A 23815-nucleotide genomic window follows, 5' to 3' on the forward strand; every position below is an offset into this window, starting at 1 on the left:
GAGTGTAAATTCTCTCACATGTATTCATGCATGTGCAAATACCTAGCTGTATCTATGCAAGGTAAACACTATTTTATTGCAGAAGAGAAGTGCTATGGGAAGAGGAAGGACTCCCAATTTTGTCAACTGCACTAGTCACATTTGAATTCAAGATATTTACAGGATAGATTCCCACAAAAGTTAAACAGAACAGAAGCATGCAAATCCTGGGTACTCCTAACTTATTGAATACAGTGGAGCTTACTTTTGAGCAAACATGCTTGGGATAGTGCTGCTTATCCTATTGATTTCAGTGGAACTTCAGCATTATTTTTGCTGGACAATGCCCATAGTGTCACTTCTGTATATGATGAGGGCAGCCTGTCCTACAGTGAAGAATAACTAATGTAATTATGTTAGAGCAAGACAGTCTATATAAAAAATTGTCTTGCTTGAATGACATAGACTTAAATTGGTGGGCCTCAATAATTTAATCACAGTAATACCATAATAACTGTGTAGTCCTACATAAACCATCATTTTCAGTGTACATATTTCCAACAACCTAAGCAATCCTTTTTAAAGGAATGTGTATGATATTTTTTCCTTAAAGGAATATCACAGTTAGGCTTTGAAAGAAGATTAACTTAATAGGCTCAATTGTTTTTACAACTCTTTGAAATAGCTTCTCTAAGCAGATGGTGAACTACAAAGACACACAGATTTCTGAATCCCTGTTTAGCTTGTAATTACTGATTCGTGCTACAGTTAGATTATTAAATTGTTAATCACATGTGCTTATAGGTGGCCCTTTACATCCTTTCTTTATAACAGCTTGTTTACAGCTCTGAGCTTGCTAATTGTGGGGCCGCCAACCTAACCAACCAATCAACGAGAAGCTGCTTATATTGACTTCAGTTGGGGTGTTTGTAGAAATAAAATTAAATGTAGCTTCTGAACATTGTCCTTGAGACATTCATACTAAATTTCAACTATACTTGTGGTATGTTTTAATAGTAGGGAAATCCAAATGAATGTATATAGCCTGGTTCCACTGATTATGATCAGTAATTCTTCAATTCTACTTTGTGGTCTTCTGTAGTTAGCTGGATTGGATAGCTAGCTATAGTAGGCACTACTACGATCACTTAGACTTTAGAATAGGCCTACTGTGGTGTGCAGCCATTGGGGTGATTGTAGAATGGAAGTAATCTGCCTGCTCCATCTAGCTCCCTCATGGTAGCTGAGCTGCTGCATCATTCTGAATCAACTGGAGTTTCCAAATTGATTTTGAAGGGAGAGCAATGTACAGTGCATTACGGAAGTCTAGTCTTGTTGCCACCATGGCATGGATCCAGGTGGCCAGATCAGCCTTCTCAAGGTAAGGGGCCATTTTTCAAGCTAGCTGAGTCAGAAGAAAGCCATTTTTACAACTGCATTAATATGAGATTTCTCATATTGAACTGACCCCCCCCCCCCCCCCGTACCATGACCAGTTATTGCCTGCTTCAGAACTAATTGGATTTTTTTTAAGGCTGGATGCTCCAAAGGACAACATAATATGGGAAATCTGTCTTCCTCTCTCTTAAATGGGGGACAGGTGGGCTCAGTTTGTGAGAAACGTGTTATTGGCAAATAGGTGTGTGAAGGCCTGACAAGAGAACATGAGCACAGAATAAATGAACCTATAAAGTGCATTGTTATTACGTGTGTCAGTGAACTGCTCTAACTATGATTAAGGAGTAGGAGAAATTTGCTCCGGGAGGAGACTGTGAAGAGGCAGTGCTAAATACTGATAATATCTGTTTTTATTATTTGCTGTCATATCTGCAGTGATCTAGTATCCTTTGGATGAGTGTTGAATCATGTTTGGGAATAAGTTCTGTCCCCAAAACATGCACATTATAACAATTTGAACCTGCATGATTGAGGGAAGCATTACGATATTTTAAGTAAGATTTTGCTTATATCTCCTCTTCAGTATATTAACTGAATTGAATCATGCAGTTGTTCAATAAAATAGCATTAATGCAATATTAGCACTCGAAATATCTTTTTGCCTTCATTGGTTCCTAAACCATACTTGGATTAGCCTGCATATGGGTCTTTCCAGCTGTCCTCCATTAATCTACAAATCTCACTGTTATTCCTCGCCCATGTGCTGCCTCATTCTGAGCACATCAGTGCATTTATTTGTAGTAAAGTCACAAAAGAGGCAGCCCACTGTGACTCAGTCAATGGTCACAGTTTGAGAATCATGACCTTGCTTTCTAGTAGTGCTTTTTAGTTTTTATTCTATTTGGAACTTCTCAGTTTTTAGACTTAAAAAGACCCCCTGGTCTTTTTAAAAGTTGGGGGGGGGTGTTAAAAAAGGAGAGATGCCAGCTGCAAATTTGGTGCTCCTTGCCATGAGCCCCAGATACCCCCAGATCGATTCCAAGTACTAACTGAGCCTGAATGCCACAGTATTGAGATTCAGGAATATCACGAGATACCATTTTTTTCAGGTTCAATATACCTAAACCTGAAGAATACCATTTGTTGTTGTTGGTTTTTGCACAGTGCTTTGTATAGTCTGCTGATTATTATGTGACCCTCCTGAATAATACAACACTTTTGGGAAAGAGAGTTTAAATCAGGCAGTTAGAATTGCATCCAGTTGTTCCTGCTTGAGCTTGTGCAAGCTTCTGCTACATTCATGGAACTTGTTGTGCATATAGACAATCCTGGGGTATGGCAGCCATGGCATGTGCCCTAGCTGCCACTGTTTGCCTTGTGCCACAGTCCTCCTGGCTGGTTCCACTGCAACTGCTAGCAAAACCACAGAGTTCTGCTCAGTTCCCAGCCCCATACCATGTCTGAGGATGGGAGGGAACCATGTAAGCCGTGACCCATGCCCACCTGACAGTGGATCTGGGTGCTTCTGACCACACTCCTGATACCTGCCCCTGTGCAGTGGTGGCCTGCCAGACACTGTAGACCCAAGATAGGGCATGGTGCTCCCCTGTTATGGTGTGCTGCCTGACAATCACCTGGCACAAACCTCCATGGCCTTACCTCTGGATTGGTGGGCAACCATGCCCTGATCCCCCATCCTTTCATTTAGCCGTCACTATACTTGTACAGGCTGACCCCCCCCCCCCATCCAGTCCTCCGATAGGGTGACTTGTGGCCCCAGGTGGCTGCCCCCTCTGCCACCACCTACAGTGAAGACAGTGGGGTGTTGAGTGATCAGGCAGGTGCTTTTCTGAGGTAACTACAGGGTTCAGGCCCACATCCCATGCGTCACCAAGCCCCACTTATCTGCCTGCTCTGGGTGCCAAATAGAATCACACAACGCTGGAAGAGACCACAAAGGGCCATTCAGTCCAGCCCCCACTTTCTCAGGGGCTTAACAATCACACACTTCTGATAGGCTAGGCACACCACTGCATGTAGAGGGGCAATTTCATTTAATTATCCTTTCTTGCTTCAGGAGCAACCACAAAGAGGGCTGTGAGAGAAGGTGAGGAAGATCCTTTTCTAGAAATCTTCCGCTTGTGACAATCTGGATCCAACCTGCTCTTGTGCATAATAATACTGATTATCATCTATGAAAGTGGTCCCCAACCCCCAGTCTGGGATTTGGGAACCGGGACAAGTCTGTGGATCAGTCGGGACCGGGCTGCGGCTCCTCTTCGTCCTCCTCCCGGGCTGCTGCCTTGGGGGCTGCCCTGCCACTTTGCCGCCGGCTCACCTTTGGTGCTCTCCAGTGGCCGCCATGGCTGGGGCTCCCCCTTGATGTGGCACTGTGCAGCTGTTGTTGGCAGCGCCACTCAGTGGGCAGTGGGAAGTCAGGGGCGCCAGCGGGAAAGCAAGTAGAGTAGGGGCTCAAGCGGCGGCAGCGACGTCCCTCGGCAAAAGACTACCCCCCCCTCCGGGCCTTAGTAAAATTGTCAACTGTTGACCAGTCCCCAGTGATAAAAAGGTTGGGGACCACTGATCTATGATGTGAAAAATGAAAATCTCAAGTTCCAGAAAAGCTGAGTGACAACTATTAGGGCATCCAGTTGTGATCTCAGTCTAAGGCCTGTGTTTCTCTTTAACCCCGATGTGGGGAGGGAGTTGGCTGTGTGAGAGCTACCAGTGGAACTAATCAATCAGTGGCTACATATTTTTTTAAAACCAAGGGTTGCATTCCCTTTGATTCAGGGTCCTGCACAGGAAGATTTTAGCCACCTGCCCCCAGAACAGAGACGAAAGAAGTTGCAGCAGCGGATTGATGAACTTAACAGAGAACTACAGAAAGAGACAGATCAAAAGTAAGCTGTTATTCTTTGTCTATTTCTTGCCTTTATTCTTAGTCTTGAGACTGTTTATCCATCCTTTGTTTAAGACAAGTAGTCAGTTTAGCTTACTATTATTGTTCAGTTTTGTCAGTGTTGTTTTCAAGCTGAATTTTCTCTTTCCTCCTCTTGGCCCATACATCCCACTAGAAAGTCATATAAGGCAGTGGTCCCCAACCCCCGGTCCTTGGACCGGTACTGGTCCGTTGATCAGTCAGTACCAGGCCATGGCTCCTCCTCGTCCTCTTCCCCGTCTGCTGCCTCAGGGGCTGCCCTGCCACTCTGCCGCCGGCTCACCTTTGGTACTCTCCAGCGGCTGCCATAGCTGGGGCTCCCCCTCGACGTGACAGTGCACAGCTGCTGCTGGCAGTGCCCCCCCCCCCAGTGGGAAAGCAAGTGGAGCAGGGGCTCAGGCAGCGGTGACATCCCTTGGCAAAAGACTACCCCTCCCCCCGGGCCTCAGTAAAATTGTTAAGCGTCGACCGGTCCCCGGTGATAAAAAGGTTGGGGACCACTGATATAAGGAACATAAGAGTGAAAGGATGTTGAGGCTTAGTATTCCTTGGAGCAATTAATATACATCTAATATGTTTTATTAATCAATTTTACATCCTTTGTATAGAGACGCACTCATTAAAATGAAAGACGTGTATGAGAAAAATCCACAGATGGGAGATCCAAGCAGTCTTCAGCCGAAATTGGCAGAGACTATGAGCAACATGGACCGTCTCCGGATGGAAATACACAAAAATGAGGTCAAAATACATTAAAATGTTTCTTTGGTGTGTGAAAATGCTAGAGGCCCCTACACAAGCATCCTCCCAAATCCCAGAGGGGTACTTGCATGGGAAAGGGTCTCCATCCAAGTCACAACTATGAACTGCTTTTTAATCAAAGAGATCTGATGTTGCCAGGAACTTGCAGAAAAATCATATGGGAAGACTTTGCCTGCAAGATTAACAATATTTTGGTGGATACAGTTTTGTCTGTGTTGAGAGAGGCTAGTGAGGACTTACGGGGAGGGGAAATCCTGTCTCCCCCCCCCCACACACTGTTTTTCTTTTATGAATCCATTTATCCTTTTTCCATGCTGAATCAGACTGTCTCTGTTTGCTTACCTGCCCAACTTGTCCAGTTGCAATTTTCTGCAACCCATCTTCCTGGTGTTTCCTTTTTCCTAGCCAATTGTCTGTCCTTTGCTGATGTTGGACCGGGGGGAATCTTTATGCAGCATCTTGGGTTGTTAAACAACCCAACATTTTGCACCACCCTTTTTTCCTGTGATATCTGCAGCTGCACAGATTAGCCTTGCAAAAATATGTAAGTCATGGGTAGTTCCAGATTTTTGATAGGACACTGGAAGGCCACAATTCAGCATAGATGATAGCTGTATTGAGAAAATGGAGCCGTTAATATGAATATATCATGACTTCATTTACTTCATCTAACCACCCACCCTTTCTCCGCTTTGGGGATCCACCATTCTCTCCTTCCTTTTACCCTCACAGCTGAATGTGTGTGACAGGCCCAAGGTCACCGAGGAAGTTTACATGGCAGATTTGAACCTGGGTCTACCAGTCCCTAATGGTACAGTTTTATGAATAACAGAAACTGAGTAGTGCTTTAGTAGTGATGCCCTTTTGGATTATCAGGTGCACTTGCTTCCAGAAATTACTAAAATACACGTTTCTTTTGTTTGGACATTTGGAGGGTTTAGTTATTGCGAACTGCTGTGGCTATCTTACGACAGCTAAATCCAGTATTGGTTTGGACTGAAAACTTTTGGTGATATTTGGTACCAAGTCTCCCCTTCTCTCTCTTAAGGCTTGGCTTTCTGAAGTTGAAGGCAAAGTAGCAGCAAGAGGAGACCGAAGACACAGCAGCGACATCAACCATCTTGTAACTCAAGGAAGAGAGAGGTCACTATTTTAAGCTTTTACCCTGTGCTTGTACGTTTCACTTTTCTTTTCGTCTAGACAAAGGATGTCTTGGGGGTCCTTCTTACTCCAGGAATTTTAGCTAGCATGGCTGCAGTCAAACATCATGAATGGTAATGGAAATGACGTTGTGGCAAAAGCATAGCCCTGTTTCAGAAGGCAGGGTACATTTGAACACCTTGATAATTTGTCTTCTGATGTATTATGACTGAGCAGACGAATTTATAAAATTTACCCTTCCTCGAGGACAAGCATGTGTCTGATGCCTATATCAGCATGCATTCTGTCTATATTTATCAATAACAGTATTATCAAGCTGTATATGTAGGGTTTACCACGTATGCTTTGCTTCACAAAGCTATATAATCACAAATGAGATTTGCAAATGTTGTGAAATCTTCCTGGGGGAAAGTAATAGGGTTCTTTGGATTGAGAATTGTGAACATTCCTTGTTTTAACGGCTTTGTTATAGCCCTGAGGGGAGCTATACTGACGATGCAAACCAAGAAGTTCGAAGCCCACCACAGCAACACAGCCACCATAATGAATTTGATGATGAGTTTGAAGACGATGATCCCTTACCAGCTATTGGACACTGCAAAGCTATCTATCCATTTGATGGTAAGGTTAACTGGGGGGCATTAAAAACAACAACACAATATTGAATAGATTTGCCTGCACATAAACTATTCCATCAGATGGTTTAGGTTCTGGGAGATCGTGCCATAAATTGGATTTTGTTTCATGGCAGAATAATGCTTCTGCATTGTAACAAAACAAATATATTAGAAAAACAGCCGTCAGCACCCATTCATCTTCAGCAAGATTTTGTCTCTTGGCCTATGCTTAGAACCATGTGTGTTCCATCACACACATCAGATGATTCCTCCTGTGAATAGAAAAATGAATACTGAGAAAGTGAACTTGCCATTCAGTCCTCTTGGAGCTGTGACAGTGTTTCTTTGTGTATTCTGTGTTTTCTCTAGGTCACAATGAAGGTACCCTGGCAATGAAAGAAGGGGAGGTTCTATACATTATAGAGGAGGACAAAGGAGATGGTTGGACAAGAGCTCGGAGGCAGAATGGAGAAGAAGGATATGTGCCAACTTCCTACATAGATGTAACTCTAGAGAAAAACAGTAAAGGTGCAGTAACCTATATCTAATCTACAGAGTCCGTCACCTTACCAATGAATACTGAAGCATACAGTTGAATAGAAAATATTAGAGCATTTAGGAGACCTCATTAATCTCTTGTTCACCATGTGAGCTCAACCTGTTCCCACTTCTGAAACTGGGGAATTCCATGTTTTGTTCTCCTTTTCTGGCCCGTGGCATCTTGTTTCTCTTTCCGCCTTTATTTGCATGAGGGCTTTTAAATGTTTTCTTACAAACAGTGATCAGGTCAATGCATTTTATTGGATTTTTATAATATTTGTTCTTGCTTGAAGGCAGTTTAAGTAGATCAGTGACATTTTTTAATGCAGTGTTCTGTTGCACTAGTCTTCACCGTCCCCCGACTCCAAAGCAAACTCCCCAAATGAGAACCTGTTTGAAATAAGTACTAAGCTCACTTAAAGAACACCTCCCAGCCCAGAGAACACTTATTTTTGTTACTTTCCAAGGAGAAGCCCCACTATTCACTCCCTTGGTCCTTCTTGCCTAATGAATGCTTTAAAAAACTAACAGAGACACATTGTGCTGCCAGGGTGGATGGAGAAAACAAATAACAGCACTCTACTGCAAGTGTGCAAGCCATTGTCTCTGGGTAAAGGTGCTTTGGGTGATTGCAACATTGGCTTGGATCCTCTGCAGCAGAGCTGCGCTGCTGAAATGGCGCTTTTCTTTCCCACCATTCCCTTTCTGCTGTTCCTTTGTGGTTAGTGGATCCCCAGAAACAGCAAGGAGGTCAAAATGGGATGGGTGGGCAGTGAAAGAGGGGCATCACTGAAAATTGTATTTCCCATTTTCTATGAGCAGAAGTGCCTACTGATCTAAGCTAATACTTGTTCAAGAAATATTTTGTGCTGATTTTACCTGGAACCAGGCACATGATTCCCTATGCCCAGAGATAAAAAGTGCAAAGGTACTCAAGAACGTGGCACAGCTAACTGCAAGGGATTCAGCAGCACAGCAAGGCAATCTGCCCTTTTCCTTTGTCCTGGGAACCTTGGATGTTGTATACTCAAAATGATTTCTTCTCTGCTTGGAAGTGTTGTCAAGGAGGGCTGTTCTGTTGTTGAATCTTAACCATGCCCCCATTCTTTTGTGCCAATCCTCTTGAACACGCCTGGAAAAATTATATTCCAGAAGTGCAAAACTGTTACACTTCAGTTCAGCGGTCGGAAATGCGCCATCCCATTCGTTCCAGTAGACAGAACAGATTTGTATGCACAAAGGTAGAGGCGTGCAAATCTGCTCTGTTAAATAAGTGGCCCACCTGCTGTGAATAAGGACGGTTTTGTCAGTAACCTTGAGCTCCTGTGTCTGGAGCAGCTCACTGGATCAGGCATTAATCTGCTGGATACGATGTCTATAAGGAGTGTTTTCTAACTGCTGTTACCTTTTCTGGAATCTACACTTTGTATATTTATAAAAATAAATGCCTTCACTTGGGGAGGGAAGGACTGGGAGCTTAGTTGCACCCCTTTGCAACTTGACAAACCTCTGCTGGGCAGGATATTGTGAAAAGGGTTTGCGTATGATCACTTATGCATGGAGTGCTGATTCTTTAGTCAATAATTTTTATTTTTTTTTTTTTAAGAGCACACTTCTCTCTTTGCGAAAGCCTCTGGTAATTCTGTTCTGTTCTTTTTTCCCCTCTTGGCCTGCAGGTTCCTGAAGCGGGTTTCTGAGAAAATGGGCGAGATGTTGAAGGAGGTTACATGCAGCTGCTTTGGGGAGGGTGATAGGCCCAGCAGAATTGGGGGGGGGGGCAGTTGCATGAAGGCATGCAGGCATACATTTCCATTAACAATGTTATCATAGCTGTGTATGTTCAGCGTTTCTGTGGCAAACTAAAGCTCCATTCCAGCAAAACCAAAACCATTCTAGATTTGAAAATGGCACCCTCTTCATAGTTCCAAGTTCTGAGTTCGCCAGTTGCCTTGTATATTGGCTGCTTCAGCACTCTCGTTCTCCCTGCCCATATTAACTGGCATTCTGGTAGAGCCACGTCATTTACCAGTCAGTCTCTGCCTGTGCCACCTCCATGCTCGCCCTAACCTTCTCCTGCATGTCTAGGCATGTCTCAGGCATGCCTGCCTAATATTTTGTATTTCCATAGCTCTTCCTCCTCTCCTGCATTCATAGCAAGACCACTTTTCATATTATCTTCGGCACTAATTTTTTTTTATTCCAGTAGCCATTCATGCTGCTATAACTTTTTCGCCCCTTCCTTGTGACCGTCGTTACATTCCAGTTATTATTTTTATTTTTATTTTTTTGCATTTTAACTGATGTGAACTTAACATTCATTTTGATTTGGGGAAAGGAACACATCTCAATGCTAGGCAACTGCAGCCCAGCTTCTGCACCTCACCTTTTCCTGAGCACTGAAAACCTGGGATAGAACAGCACAGATTTTCCACCACAAGACAAAAACGACTGTTTTCCGAAGTCAAGTGCTTGCCATTCAGATGCTGCCTTAAACTCTCGAGTGCCTAAATCTGTTGATTTGCCAACGCTTACCAGTTCAGTATCCCGCAAAGGGCTTTGGGTCTCAGCTCCATATGACCTCTTCTGTCTTTCTCCAGTGCTGCAGCTGCTGAGGTAGCCAGGGTAGATGCTTTCTAGGGCTCTGCCATCACAGGATACATGGTGCATTGTAAACTTTATGCATTCAAAACTAAATACATGTATCGGTTTCATTTTCCGTCTAATGAATGTTTTTTTTAAATAGGATTTTTTAATGGAGCCTTTTTTCCCCTTGATTGTCTTTTACTTTTTAGGATGGGGGGTGGGTGGGAGAGGGAGGGAGGGAAGACTCCAGTTTCTAATTAACTGCAGTGCTAGTCTGTTTCCAAGTGATGCTTCATTGTAAGGACCAGTTGAAAATTGGAGTGATACTTTGTAATGATCTATGTGCACTTTTACTTGTAAACATTGAGATTTGGAAATGTTTATACCTGTAAATATAGTTGTCTGCAGCACCCCTATTGCTCACGTTGTTTTGTCTGCCATTTGTGAATTCTGTTAATGAGATCACCCTACATCTAACTAAATAAAGTAATCTTAGGATATGGGAACTTGAGGGGAGGGGGAGGGGGAAGCCAGTGAAACCCTCATAAAACCAGCTTTTTGCTGTTTGTGGTATTGTTTTTTTAAAAAGTTAGCTTTTCTATGCGGGGGGGGTGGAGGGTTGAAGCAATATTTGGACACAGTGCTGGATTCCTTTAGGACTTTTTCAGTGTTATTAGCAATTGTACTACCAGTAAACTAAATCTGTGTGGATATTGTGTGGAAGTTTTTCTTCCTTTTTATTATTGTGTGCCATTATTACACAGATGACACAATGTATTGACATTGGGGCAGTTAAACTCTAAAGGTTAGGCTTTTGGATACTGTAAACAGGGTTATTTATATAAATGTGACCTTACTCAGTACTGACAAAACTACATGGTATAGCTTTCTGTTCTTGTAAAGGACCCCCTAAGGTGCTTTTATTTCAGAGCTGATGAGAGAATGTTCTCAACGTGATTTTCATCCAGGAGCTTTGTGGCTTTTACCTAAGAAACCTCACAGGCTTCTATGACACTTCTAGTAATGGACTAACCATTCTTTCATGCTACTGTTCTTTTTTCTAGGACCAGGATTTTTTTTTCCCCTCAGGATGTTTTCTTTCTGTGGTATAACCTTATGTGGGTTAGTAAATATAAGGGGAGGGAAAAACTCTTTGTACTTGCACAATTAGCTAAAATTATTCTGAGATTTTGAACATGATGAATTGTCTGTGTCTTAAAACTTTCTGGTAATTTTTAATCTTTCATGCACGTGTTGATTTCTAAATGTTTAAATGCTTTGTTTAAAAAATATGTTTCGTTTTTTTGAGAATATTTTCATGAAATTAAAATAATCTTTTCATGGTCCTGGTAATTTCCCTTGTTGTCTTCTGTTTCAGGCACAGGAACAAATGGGCCCCAGCAGGTACCTTTTATAAAGCAAATGCACTCAGGCTTAGGTGGTGGTATTGCGGACCTTGTGCCAGTGTGGTTGGCTACCCAGAAATCAACTGCCTGGCAAGGCAGGACAGGCCCTTAAACCCAGCAGTAATATTGACATGGGTGGAGCAGGGTGGGACCAGGGGCAGAAAAGCACTATCCAAATAGTTTCAGTAACAGGGCAGCCTTTGCTGAAAGTGTATGGAGGCAGTGTACAAGCCTAGGTGGGAGAACCAGGGCTTTCTGGGCCCAGGTGTTTTGAGGTCGATTAGGGAACAAAGCTAAGGGCTGGGTGTGAAGCTGGCCATCTAAAAAGAGAGGAAAGGGGAGAAAGTAGGGGGGCTGTTGCAGAGCTGTGATTTTTCTCCTGAGGTGAGTGAAATCCTCCTGTGTTAGTAAATCCTCACCGACACACCTTGGAGGGCCCACATCCAGCCTGTGCTGAGGCAGCTGCACTGGTTACCAATTGCTGTCCGGATCCGGTTCAAGGTTCTGGTTCTAACCTTTAAGGCTTTACGTGGGCTGGGACCCACATACCTGAGGGACCGCCTAGTGCCCTATGCCTCCCTCAGGGTGCGCTCTGCGAGTGAGAATCTTCTGGTCGTTCCCGGCCCTAGGGAAGCACACCTAGCCTCGACCAGGGCCAGGGCCTTTTCGGTCCTGGCCCCCACCTGGTGGAATGAGCTCCCGGGTGAGCTGCGGGCCCTGCGGGACCCTTCAACGTTCCGCAGGGCCTGCAAGACGGAGCTCTTCCACCAGGTTTGTGGTTGAGGCTGGGGCTGCTGGGGTACATCGACTGCCCTCCCCCGGGCTTCTTGATCATCATTGACCTCCTTCTCCACACACACCCCTTTTTTAGGAATGGGGGTAGGAAGGGGATCTTATTATTGTGCCGCCATGTTGTGACATTTTAAAGACTTTTAATGGGAGTTTTAATGGGTTTTTTTAAGACACTGTAACCCGCCACGAGCCATTTGAGAGTGGCGGGAAATAAATCGAAATAATAATAATAATAATAATAATAATAATAATAATAATAATAATAATAATAATATAAATAAATAAAAGCAACCTGCATAAGGAAACAATTAGTGGTCTCATATTTTCAAGACCCCACAGCCTCCTGGTACAATGTCCCCCTGCCCCCAGAGGGCACTACAGATAGAAAGACTAAGGTAGCTTTCCTCCATTGTTAGTGGGCCTAATTCTGACCAAGATTCCTGCTGCCAAGTGGGTGGGGCTTCTGAAACAGCTTTGTTTACTTGATTGGTGGTAAGCAATAACCTTCACTTTGGCTTTCTTTGCATGCTCCTAGTCAAAGGCTGAATTTAGAGGCAAAGAACCTCTAGTAACATCAGAACTTTTTTGGCTGGGGTAAGTGACCACATAAAGAATAAACAGGATTGTTTGATGATGTGGTATGCAGATGTAGGTGGAATACAGAATTCCTAATTGTTCCCTGCAAACATGCAAGGGGCAAGGATCAGTCTCCTCCCTACAACTTTTCAAGAAGCTTTTTGCTTCTCTCTTGCAATAGTCCCACCCTGCTGGAGTTTAACTGAATGAGACAGAAGCTATTATTTCCCTTTCACTAATTTTTTTTCTTATTTCTTTTATATGACACAGCCGGTCTCATTTTAAGGATGTACAATCTAGGGAGAGCCTCTTGTGGCGCAGAGTGGAAAGGCAGCCGTCTGAAAGCTTTGCCCATGAGGCTGGGAGTTCAAATCCCAGCAGCCGGCTCAAGGTTGACTCAGCCTTCCATCCTTCCGAGGTCGGTAAAATGAGTACCCAGCTTGCTGGGGGGTAAATGGTAATGACTGGGGAAGGCACTGGCAAACCACCTCGTATTGAGTCTGCCATGAAAACGCTAGAGGGCGTCACCCCAAGGGTCAGACATGACCTGGTGCTTGCACAGGGGATACCTTTACCTTTACAATCTAGGGCAATGTGACTGCTGCCTCATCCTTCTAGGACTACTCTTCCTCCTGTTGCATTTACAGTCCAAATCATCTCACTTTCTTGGCTTTTCACTCAGAAGAAAACTGAAGCTGCCAAAACAGAATATGCATGATTTCAACTGGGACATTATAGCTTAAGATGCCCCTTGTAAGAGCAAGCACTGTGCTTTTGGACTGATGAATGTGTTGAAATGCATGCCATATAAAAGCAGAACAAAAGTGGGAGTTTCACCTATCCAGCTGGCTGGTCAGATGAAAAACTATGGGCAGCAGTCCAAAATGAAATTAAATGCCTTTTATTTAAGTTGGTGTTTTGGTCTGCCTAGGGATTCATATTGTTGGTAAGCATGACTGCTCCCCAAGTACATGCTAGAAGACAGATGTTTTTTTTCTTCCAAGCTGTGAATGATTATTTGAGTCAAAACAGGTTGGTGTATTCCTTTATCTCCAAAACAACTCCAAATTAGTACAAGATCAATACTTTTTTATTACAAGGAGGGTTGTAGCTTGTCTGTTACTGAAGTTTAAAGAAAGCTTTTGCAAACAAAAAAGCAATGAAACGGCACCATATAAAACTTTGCACAAGGAAAGCAATTTCTGCTCCAATAAGCAACAAGCTCTGTGCTTCCTGGCCTGTACAAGTAAATGGTGCAGCATTTTAATGAGGCATGACTCCCATTAGTCTGCATGTTCTGTGCCACAATCTTCCTTTCAGATTTGTTGCATGGCATACACGTACAGAGGGACCAATCCAGACATACAGCACAGTTGGATCTTCTCCTGCCAATTACTTTATTGTACAATAATTACACAGTTGTATACAAACATCTCCCCCTCCCTTTTCCTGCAGCACATTTATTGCAGGAAAATAAAAATTTTGCCAGCTAGAGATAAGAAAAGAGTGGTTCACAGTGTAGGGCCAGAAAATCTAAAATAGTGGCTGCTTAGGGGGGTAAAAAAAAAGTTAACTGACCATTTAGTTCTGCCACCTCCCCGTCATCAGCAATCAGTACCAGTTACGTTCAGAAGTGCTCTCATCCTGCTTAATGGAAAGACTTTCCTCTCAGGCAGAACTCTCCCTGCACAATGCCTCCTTCTCACCTCCACTAACCACTTGCTGAGAACGACACCCGTCTCCACCCTATCCCTTGCCCCTTTATCCCCCAGTAGAGCAGTGGGCATCGTGGCGCCTCACTCTGCGTGTCTGTTATGATCTCGCCCATCTGAGACTCCGTAATAGCATAAAGCAGGGGTACTCGACCTGTGGTCCTCCAGATGTTCATGGACTACAATTCCCATGAGCCCCTGCCAGCAAATGCTGGCAGGGGCTCATGGGAATTGTAGTCCATGAACATCTGGAGGACCACAGGTTGACTACCCCTGGCGTAAAGAATAAGACTGGCATTTGTGGCTCATTTGGAAAGGCCCTGATGGCCCAGACAGATCTTCTCTGACCCATACAGTAAGATAGGCTGTTGGCCCAGGAGCACATGGTGGCTCTGAACAAGCTTACGCTCTTGTAGTCTCTCTTGCTGCAACAAGAGAAAAAGTCTATTTTTTTTCTTAAGCAACACTACAAACCCCATTGTAAAAGGAATATTCTATTTTCTCTGAACTTTGGATTTATGGCAAAACATTCCTTGGAATGGATATTACTGATTTTTTTTTTAATGAGAGGTGCTGAGTAATGGAAAATACCCCCAAGTGTGCTGCCATGTTTTGTTCTGTCCTTGATACAGAACATGGGCTTTGAAGAGCAACGGAAATGAAGCTATCAACACAGAAAACCCTTACAGGAGAGGGTGGTTTTTGCTTTAAAAACACTGAGCAGATTGCTTCACAAGATTTCCTGGGGCTGTTACAGCCTGCATAAGCGATTATGCATCAGCCAGCAAGCTTCTGGCAATTAATGAGCTAGCTGTTAGAGACCCTGTCTTACTCTCTTGACATGAAGTGATATTTTGAATTCAGTGCCTGAGGTTGAGAAAAAGTAGCCCAGATGCCGTAGCACCTTACTACCTCCCTTGCAGCTCTGACATTTTTATATAGAGCAGAGAACAATTCAAGACAGTACAAGTTGCACTGTGTTAACCAAGTACAAGTCCCAGTGCACATCATAATGCCCACTACAGTCCCCTCCTTTCAGCCTCTGCAGGCTCAGAAGCTCTGAACCCTTCCAAGCATTAATTCATTTCCCCCACCATGTTCAGTGTTCCCAATTAAGTCCTTGATGCTGCTTTGCAAATCCTTGGCAGGAGAAATGTTACCTTCTTTGTCTCATTGGTTGTAAACTAGACAATGGCTGAACTTACACAGCTGTAGCACACTTGTGTCAACACTGCTGAAGCGGAATTGATTGAGGTATGTGCTGTGATGGGGAGAAATTTAATTGCCACCAATCATCAAAGCCTCTTTTCTGTTCAATTAAAAATAAATAGTTAAGATTATTTGCACATACAGCAAAAAGTTAAAATGCAAAAATATTCCCTCAGTTTCAGTCTTGTTCAGTTCAAATCTCAAATTATTTCTCTCCTTTGATGCAATGGACATTTTTTCACATACATATACTTAAATTGAGAAATGTATGTACAATTTTCTACATCGACTTAATAGATATCATATAACTGATACCTTCTGCAAAGCTATTCCCATATCCTGTACTCATATTTACATTTGTTAATAACATTATTTGATGCATGACTGAACAATAATCTACTAAAACAACTGTCAGTACCACTTTTATGCTGTTGACAGCATTTTTCTAGATAATTAAAAGGCAACGTCCTTATATAAATAGTTATTCTTTTATAAATCAGTAGTCATTCTTATTTTTTTAAAATCATAATCATAAATAAAAGCATATTGTGCAATTTTCAGATTTGGAAGGCCCTGTGAATTTCACATAACAATAGGGGAGGGGGTGTCAGAAGAGGGTTGGGTGCATTTTTCGCATAGCAGAAAAGTCCCCCCCCCCTTTGGTGTTTCCTCCAAAAGGGATGGAATTATTTGGGCACAGAGTGGGTACTGCTGATTTAGAAAACATTGTAACTGGGTTCATGAAATTGTCATATATACAGATCTGGCTGCAGAGCATTGTGACATCATCACTACATGATACTCGGCTGGGATCTCCCTTCCACAGTCAGCCTGAGGTTTTTGGTTTGTTTTAATGAATGTGGGATGAGCAACACAGGATGAGGAGATGTTGGAAAACAGGCCCTTTTTTAACTGGGATATTAGAGTTTGTTTTTTTCTCTTTGCTAAGCGATTATACTGAATCAACTGTAGTCGAAAGTCCATTAGATACTTCACTGCTCAGCCTGCTTTGTTAGCGGAGGTTCTAATTTTCGGGAGAGTGCAGTCAATATCTGGTTGAATTTCTCGTATCTTTCACTTTGGTTAACCTGGGCTCCTTTGCTGCCCCAGAGCAATCTCATTTGGAATTCCGTTTTGAAGACTTCACTCATCTCGTCATCTGGTTGAAAACCTGTTGAGACAAAAACAGGAAATATGTAAGGACAATTGTAAAACAGCATTTCCAACACAGACGTATTCAAGTCAAAAACTTCCATTTGCAACTGTCCCGTCCAGTGTTAAATATTTAAGGGGGCTGGTTCTGAACATCCTTCGGAGAAATCTTCTTCTACACAACCAGAATCCTGGGGATGTTATTCCTTGTTTAAGAAAAGAAAAAGCCCTAACAACATTTTAGCCTCCAGAGAAGCTACATTTGAACAATGGAAATCTGGACCCCTTGCCCAGTCCCATCCTCCACCTCCCAAGCTGAGAGAAGGTTGCCCGCTGCTGCAGATAGTACTTGATGCCCTCCTTTGTTCCCGTAAAGTAAGATAACAGAAGAGCAAGTCTTTAAAATGTCACAGACCTCTTTTGCAGCATAAAGCAAGTATTTTTTCCCGACGCTCAGCAATACACTTTGTTCTTTTAGAGATGTTTCTTGACACTACCAATATCAGTGGCCAAGTCTGCCTAGCAGTGTCTTCTGTTCCATTTTATCATGCTACCTGTGCTAAGTAAGGAATGAGCCATAGTAAGTACCTAGAAAGGGCAGGTGCTCCTCCTCACAAGCCTTATTGGCTTGCATGACTGGTCCTGCTCCTACTCTTCCTGTTTTGTAATATTTAGTATTGCTTAAACATATCTCGGTCCTACCCTTCTGTATTTCTCATTCTGCAAAAACAGTCCTACACAAAACTCCCATGCAGCTGTAACAATGTCTAGAAGTGCTCCCTCCTACCGTGCAGGATCCGTTCTGCGTTTGTGCTGTACAGGTTGGCATTTTGTGCTATGGAGCGAGCAGTTGCTAAATGTTTCAACATGATTTCACAGCTTTGGTCGGTGTTCTCCCAAACATCCATCCCTTCAAAGACAACTGCTTGGCGTTCCAGCAGAGAAACCAGAGGCATCAGTAGGGGTACAGTGATGATGTTTTGCTGAATACAAGTTGTCTCTGAAAGCAAGGGAGAGTAAATCCATTTACTCTTGCACTAGTTCAAAGCAGTCTGCTGAAGCAGGACAAGCCTCTTTACACCAGATACAGATAGGGTTTAGTAATTATTTTGTTTTCCATGCAGTACTGTAATGCTACCAATTAACATCTCCATATTATTAGGTACTATTTCCCAACAAGTAGCCTAACAGAATCCAGCTATTGGTATCTGGGCAGGAAAAATGGCTTGTAATGGTTTCACCTTCTCTCCAGGAGACAGGATGTGTGCCATATGTTCTTTTGAATGGATTTTGTCATAAGTGCCTTGGTGAAGCCCAAAAGAAACTTACTATTCAGTCAACCTTATTCCAGAAGGGTGTAAATGGAACATTGGGATTACTATGAAGGTTCCTTTTGTTTGAGAAGGAGGACATCCTGGCCTGTTTAGGTTCTCCTATTCCCATCTTCCTAGGAGGAAAGAACTAGATTGCTTTTTCCATCCCCATGGGGAAGATTGCCTACCCTCTTCGTTTTGGAAGCTTCCAGAGTTCCTAAAGAGATTACTTTGTGCGCCCTGAGCCTTCCTCCATCCCAGCCTTCTGAAGCAACTGAAACCTTAACAGGAAAAAGTAATATTATAGGAAACAGGGATAAATGAATCGTAAGTGCTTCACAAGCTAATGTCTCAGTGGGCAGGTGGTTTTCTCACCACTGGAGACAAAAAAACTTGAGTGAGTTTCCAGGATGTTGTCCTCCTCGTTCTCAAGAGGTTAAGTCCAATATGCCATTTTTACTAGCAATGAGCAGGACATCCTAGTACAAAGCCACGTGTCCAATGGGAGGGTCCCGACTGTTAACCATAGACACGGGTCTCTCTATGCTTGCTGCAGTGTCCTCATGCCAAAGGATGAATCTGCTGATGCCATAGTGTTCATTTATAATGCCTGACAAATGCTTTGCCTCTGTCTTCACTGAGGTATTTGGATGGAAAACTGCTGTAACAGATGTACTTCTGGTAGAATATGCCAGGATTCTTTCAGGAGGGTGAGACCTTGCGATAAGTGGGCTATTGCACCCTTTCAGCTGTCTGCAAAGAGTAACTTTAGAGACTCACTAGTGGGTGATGGGCTATGGACAGGACCTTTGACTTTCTAGTTGGTTTGTTCTTATGTATATAAACACAGCCCTTTGTAGATCCAGTGAATACCAGTTTTTTCTTTTGTTTACAATGGACAGAAGGACAATAAAAATAGTTCCTATGCCCTGTGAAAGACAGAATATGCTTTAGGCACAAATGTAGGATCTCGGTTTAGGACCACCTTGCTTTGTTACAGAAGATGCATAGTCCTTAAGAAACAGACAGTGCTCACAATTTAGATTTTTTTCCTTACTGAAGCAATTGCCACCAAGCAATTGTCTGAGCCACTCACAGTGGCTCAAATAGTGGTTTAGTTAAAATCTGCAGCAATGCATGAAGTTTCCACAATGGGAAACTTGGAATCACCAGTGGATTGAATAATGATGCACCTTTAAGGAAACATTTAGCTGCTAGGTGCCTGGAAATGGCATAACCATCTAAATTCAGTTTGACTGAAGCCAGGGCTGCTACTTTGAGATGAACCTTGGAAGCAATCATCTTGTAAGAACAGAAGTATCTGGGGAAGACTTGCTCATTGTGGTTGGCTTTGCTTCTGTCTATACCATGTATGCTTTCCAGGTGTGGTCATGTAGATGGTCTACCTTGAGCTAACAGTGTCTGTTGCTCAATTTCCAAATGACTAGACACAATTATGAGGGGTCTGGGTGTGGAATAGGGCCCTGCATTAGCATGCTTGGAACTATTGATAGTCCCCCTGGTAGCTGAGTGGACAGGGCTACTAGACTGGAGAACCATGGTCATCTTGGAGTCACACAAGATTTCTACTTTCTGCTTGATTTTTTGTAGCTTTTTGGGAATGACTGAAGTCAGAGGGAAGGCATAAAAGAGACCTGTCAGCCATAGTGCATCACAGCATCCACTTGAGGGCACATGAATCGGCAGAAGAATCTTGCTACCTTGGCATTGTCTTTTGTCACACACATGTCTACTTGCAAGCAACCCAAGTTACTATCTGTTTAAATAGATCTTGATTGAGTGCCCACTCTTCCGGATGTAGCTTGCTTCTGCTTAGCTGGTCTGTTGGGGTGTTTACTGATCTCTGAATGTGTTCTGCTGTTATTGAGGCTATGTGGATTTCGGCTCACGTCATTATACGTGCTGCTTCCTGCTGTTATTGTATTAATTTGGTATCACCCTGGTGATCTACATGTGCTTTGGCTGCATGGTTGTCTCTTCTTATGTAGACATTATGTTCTTTATTTTCTCTTGAAAATGTAGGCTTAGGCAACTTCTGAATTCTCACCTTCTGAATTTGGATTCTGTTTTGGTCCATTTGGCCTGTACATTTCTCAGTGGGCAACCCATTAGGTTTGTATCCATGGTAATCTTTAAGTCTGTGAACCACTGAAGCAGCTTCCCTCTAGAGATGGTTCTTTATGATTCACCCAGCAAAATTCTTACTCGATAGCCAGGATATTATAATGCTTAAGAGAGGCAGATACCAGGTTTGATTCCTTACTCCTCTACATGAAGTCGCTGGGTTATCTTGCCCGCCACAGTTGCCTCAGAACTCTCTTGGCCCCATCAATTTCACAAGGTCCCTGTTTTGAGGAGAGGAAGAAAAAGGTGGTTGTAAACCACTTTGAGACCTTAAGATCTCATAAACTCTCCCACTGAAAGAAAACTGGGATATAAAAATACTCGTCTTCTATATTCAGTCTGATATGGTGTTTGAGAGCAATGAGTCTCTGATATGGTAGTATCAGCTACTGCAATTCTCAAGAGTGGGTCCTGACCTAAGGAAGAGAATCTATAGGTACAATCACTGAATTGAGCCAGCATCATGAAATCATTTTTTTACCATCTAGAATCTTTTTACTGCCTTTACTATTTTTTATGATTGCCCGCCGGAGGAGTACTGATTGTGATGGAGACAACTGTCTCTTCTGAAAATCAATTAGGAGTCTGTGATCTGCGAGGTTCTGCATGGCAGTCTAGATCCTTCACAGCTTTTGTGTGGGAGGGTGACCTGGTTAGAAGTTATAGATGCACATGGATCTCCAGTTATAGATCCACTTATAGATGCACATGGATCTCCTAGATCCTCAGATGAGCTACTAATGGAACCAGGAGTTTAATAAATATTCTGGGAACAGATCCCACTTCAAGGAAGCGACAGTGTGCTGGAAAAATCAGTACATAATGCCTCTGTCAAGTCTATTGATCTCATAAGCTCTCCTGCTGGAAGAGGTTCTGCGGTGGTTCTCTGTGTTTCCATATTGAAGTATCAATATCTCTCAAATTTGTTCAAGAATATTAGATCCAAGGACACTCTCTGGGCTCCTTTTGAATTTGGAACTGTGCACTTTAGGGGAAAAATAAGTAGATTCCTGAGAACTGTTGTGATGATGGTACAGGCTCTACTACATCTATGTCCAGAAGGTCATTTATTGCATTGAGGGTATGTTGTCAGCAGCCTGTTTGAGACTGGGTGGAGAAGCAGAAACTCTATAAGGTAGCCATTTGAGATTTTTTCTTTCACCTACCTGTCCATGGTAGAGCTCAGCCAAGTTGCCTGAAATTGCTAAACTCTTCCTCCCACCTGAACTGTCATAGCATCAGGATTGTTGGTTTTGTTGCTTTGGATTCTAGTTGATTGCAGATGACTGTCCAGCAGATTTGGGCTGGTGACTTGAGTGATAAGGTTGTCTTTACTAGTTCCAGGAACTGAATTCTCCTCTGAACCTAGGTAGGGCTCTATTGGACTGAATTTCATAGCCTTTGGAGCATTTGTCATGTCAAGAAAGGGAAAGATCCTGCAGCCTAGCTGCTCTTTCAGAACTGGTTGCTCCACAGAGCTCGAAGAATTCATGCACTCCCTGAGGAGGCAGGAAAAGAATTGAGAAGAGCGGGCACCCCCCTCCCCATTGAGAGTGAAAAGAGCAATCTAGTTCCTACTTCCTAGGATGATGGGAAGAGGAATACCCAAATGCGCCAGGATTTGTCTCAAATGAAAATATGGCTTTCATTCAAAGGGAATAGTTCATTATTAGTGAAAGACTAGTACACACATATTTGAATGTGGGCAGTTACATATTTATATGAGACCCAATGTTCTATAATGGTTAGAGGGTCAGATTAAGATCTGGGAGTCTTAGGTTCTAATCCCCACTCTCCTGTGAAGCTTGCTGGGTGACACTGAGCCAGTCACACACTCTTAGTGTAGTGGTTCGGAGTGTGGACTTCTAATCTGGTGAGCCGGATTTGCAATCACACACATAATCACCTCTTCCTTCATGTATGGCTTTGCTGAACGGCTTCAGCTGCTTCTCATACAAAATGGCTGTCTGGGTGTAGCAGTGCCTCAAAGCGGTCCATGTCTGCTCCAACCTGGTGACCTGCAGAGGCAGAACAGCTAGACTGTCAAAGAGTTCTTCCCGCCACTGCTTCCCAAGGGAAGTTAGATATTCAGTTGTTATCTTGTTGAACCCTGGGCAGCTTAGGAATCTCTGTATTTAATAGTGACATGTGCCCCCCGCCCACAAATATCAAAATCTGCTGATCAGGCCAATTAAATGGAATTTCCTGCAAACTTGGAGCATTTCCCACAGATCTGCAGAAAAATCTGAAATCATTAAAAAAAAACACACTGGGGGATTTGAATTCTCTTTGCCCCAAATAAATGCACTTATCCTTAATATTCAGAGCTGGTGGCAGTGTATGCCAGAGCTCAGAGCAGCTCCCAGACACCCCTGCCACTGCAGTGGGGCTCCAAGGTGGTGCCTGGAGCCAACTGAGCTTGCCAATTGGGGGGGGGAGGGGGAAAGAAAGAATTCCTCTGTCCCCCACTTGCCATATAATATTTCACAAGACAACCAAGTAATATTTCTTGGGCACAGATGCAAAATGAATTGTCTTCATCAAGGACTTCAGAATCTTACGTAACAGAAAAGGGGAAGGCCTCTAGCTCAGAACATATTGTTTCCAGTGAGGAGAGCCTTGTTATCACTTTTCAAAAAGCAACAACAGGGAGACACAGAATAAGGACAGTGCTTGCTTAGAGGCATTCTTTCTTTTCTTTTTTAGTGCAGGTGTGATGAAAGCCGTTTCCAAAGCCTGTGACCCACAAAGACAGAGGATAAAAGTTGGGAACACAGCAGGTAGGAAAATTATAAAATCAGTCCTATTCCTGGAATCTGGAAACATTATGCTTCGTTTACTCTGTCTTTAGTTAGGGGAGGGCATTCTCACACCTGGTATATTGTGTAACACAGCTGAGTAAAGAAAACAAGGGAGCTATGCTGGGGTGTCCAAGCCAACCTGACCAAGTCTTTATTGAGACTCTATTATGGACACCATCATGGTAGTTCTTCACTATCCCTGGAACTCATTCTCTGTCCACTAGGCTCTTCTTTCTGCCTTATCTCCCAAATAATTTTGATGACATCCAACACACTCCTATGAATAATGCAGGGCTTGTTTGGTCCTTTCATAATAAATGTCCTAGCCTAGGGGATTCCTTTTACCTGAGGCATTTCCAGGGCTTTCATCACAGCTGAGAAGGCATACAGATCCCCCATGGAGTCCTTGAGTTCCACAGCTACCTGGATAATCCGGTTTAAGGTTGCAACTCGCTCTTCTAAGCTTCCTGTGCAGCCTAGGATATCCACTGCAATTCCTATTGCCATGGTGTTGTGTCTAAAGGGGGAAGCAGACCAAAGAAGTCAGATTAAACTACCAGAACAGCTGCCAGGGATGGAGTGGATGCAACATTTTTTACTGATTTACTCTGATAATAAATGTTGGATAAAAATGAGCCATAGACATCTACATTGTATCATGTATTATCAGTGCTGCACATGTGTATTTGGTGAGCTGACCAAGCTATGAATGTGGTCCTTACTGCTTC

At 43.2% G+C, this 23815-nt stretch overlaps 2 protein-coding genes across 8 annotated transcripts in view; one reads left to right on the plus strand and one right to left on the minus strand.

The window, feature by feature from the left end:
* Positions 1-11327, plus strand: part of FNBP1L (formin binding protein 1 like) — a 95908-nt gene extending 84581 nt beyond the window's left edge. For 2 of the 3 annotated variants that reach the window (XM_077332925.1, XM_077332927.1), the window contains 5 exons: positions 4171-4280; positions 4927-5059; positions 6129-6223; positions 6714-6862; positions 7228-11327. In XM_077332925.1, coding sequence (XP_077189040.1) covers positions 4171-4280; positions 4927-5059; positions 6129-6223; positions 6714-6862; positions 7228-7406 — 666 coding nt within the window. In that variant the 3' untranslated portion in view covers positions 7407-11327. The remainder of the gene's footprint in view (positions 1-4170; positions 4281-4926; positions 5060-6128; positions 6224-6713; positions 6863-7227) is intronic. The other variant, XM_077332926.1, reaches the window with a different exon arrangement.
* Positions 11328-13784: 2457 nt separating this feature from the next.
* BCAR3 (BCAR3 adaptor protein, NSP family member) overlaps positions 13785-23815 on the minus strand; it is an 89145-nt gene continuing 79114 nt past the window's right edge. For all 5 annotated transcript variants that reach the window (XM_077332918.1, XM_077332920.1, XM_077332919.1 and 2 more), the window contains 4 exons: positions 23433-23604; positions 22193-22304; positions 17616-17828; positions 13785-16847 (listed from right to left, as the gene is read on the minus strand). In XM_077332918.1, the coding sequence (XP_077189033.1) occupies positions 16669-16847; positions 17616-17828; positions 22193-22304; positions 23433-23604 (676 nt within the window). In that variant the 3' untranslated portion in view covers positions 13785-16668. The remainder of the gene's footprint in view (positions 16848-17615; positions 17829-22192; positions 22305-23432; positions 23605-23815) is intronic.

The sequence above is a fragment of the Paroedura picta genome, chromosome 4 (genome assembly GCF_049243985.1).
Source record: "Paroedura picta isolate Pp20150507F chromosome 4, Ppicta_v3.0, whole genome shotgun sequence".
NCBI lineage: Eukaryota > Metazoa > Chordata > Lepidosauria > Squamata > Gekkonidae > Paroedura > Paroedura picta.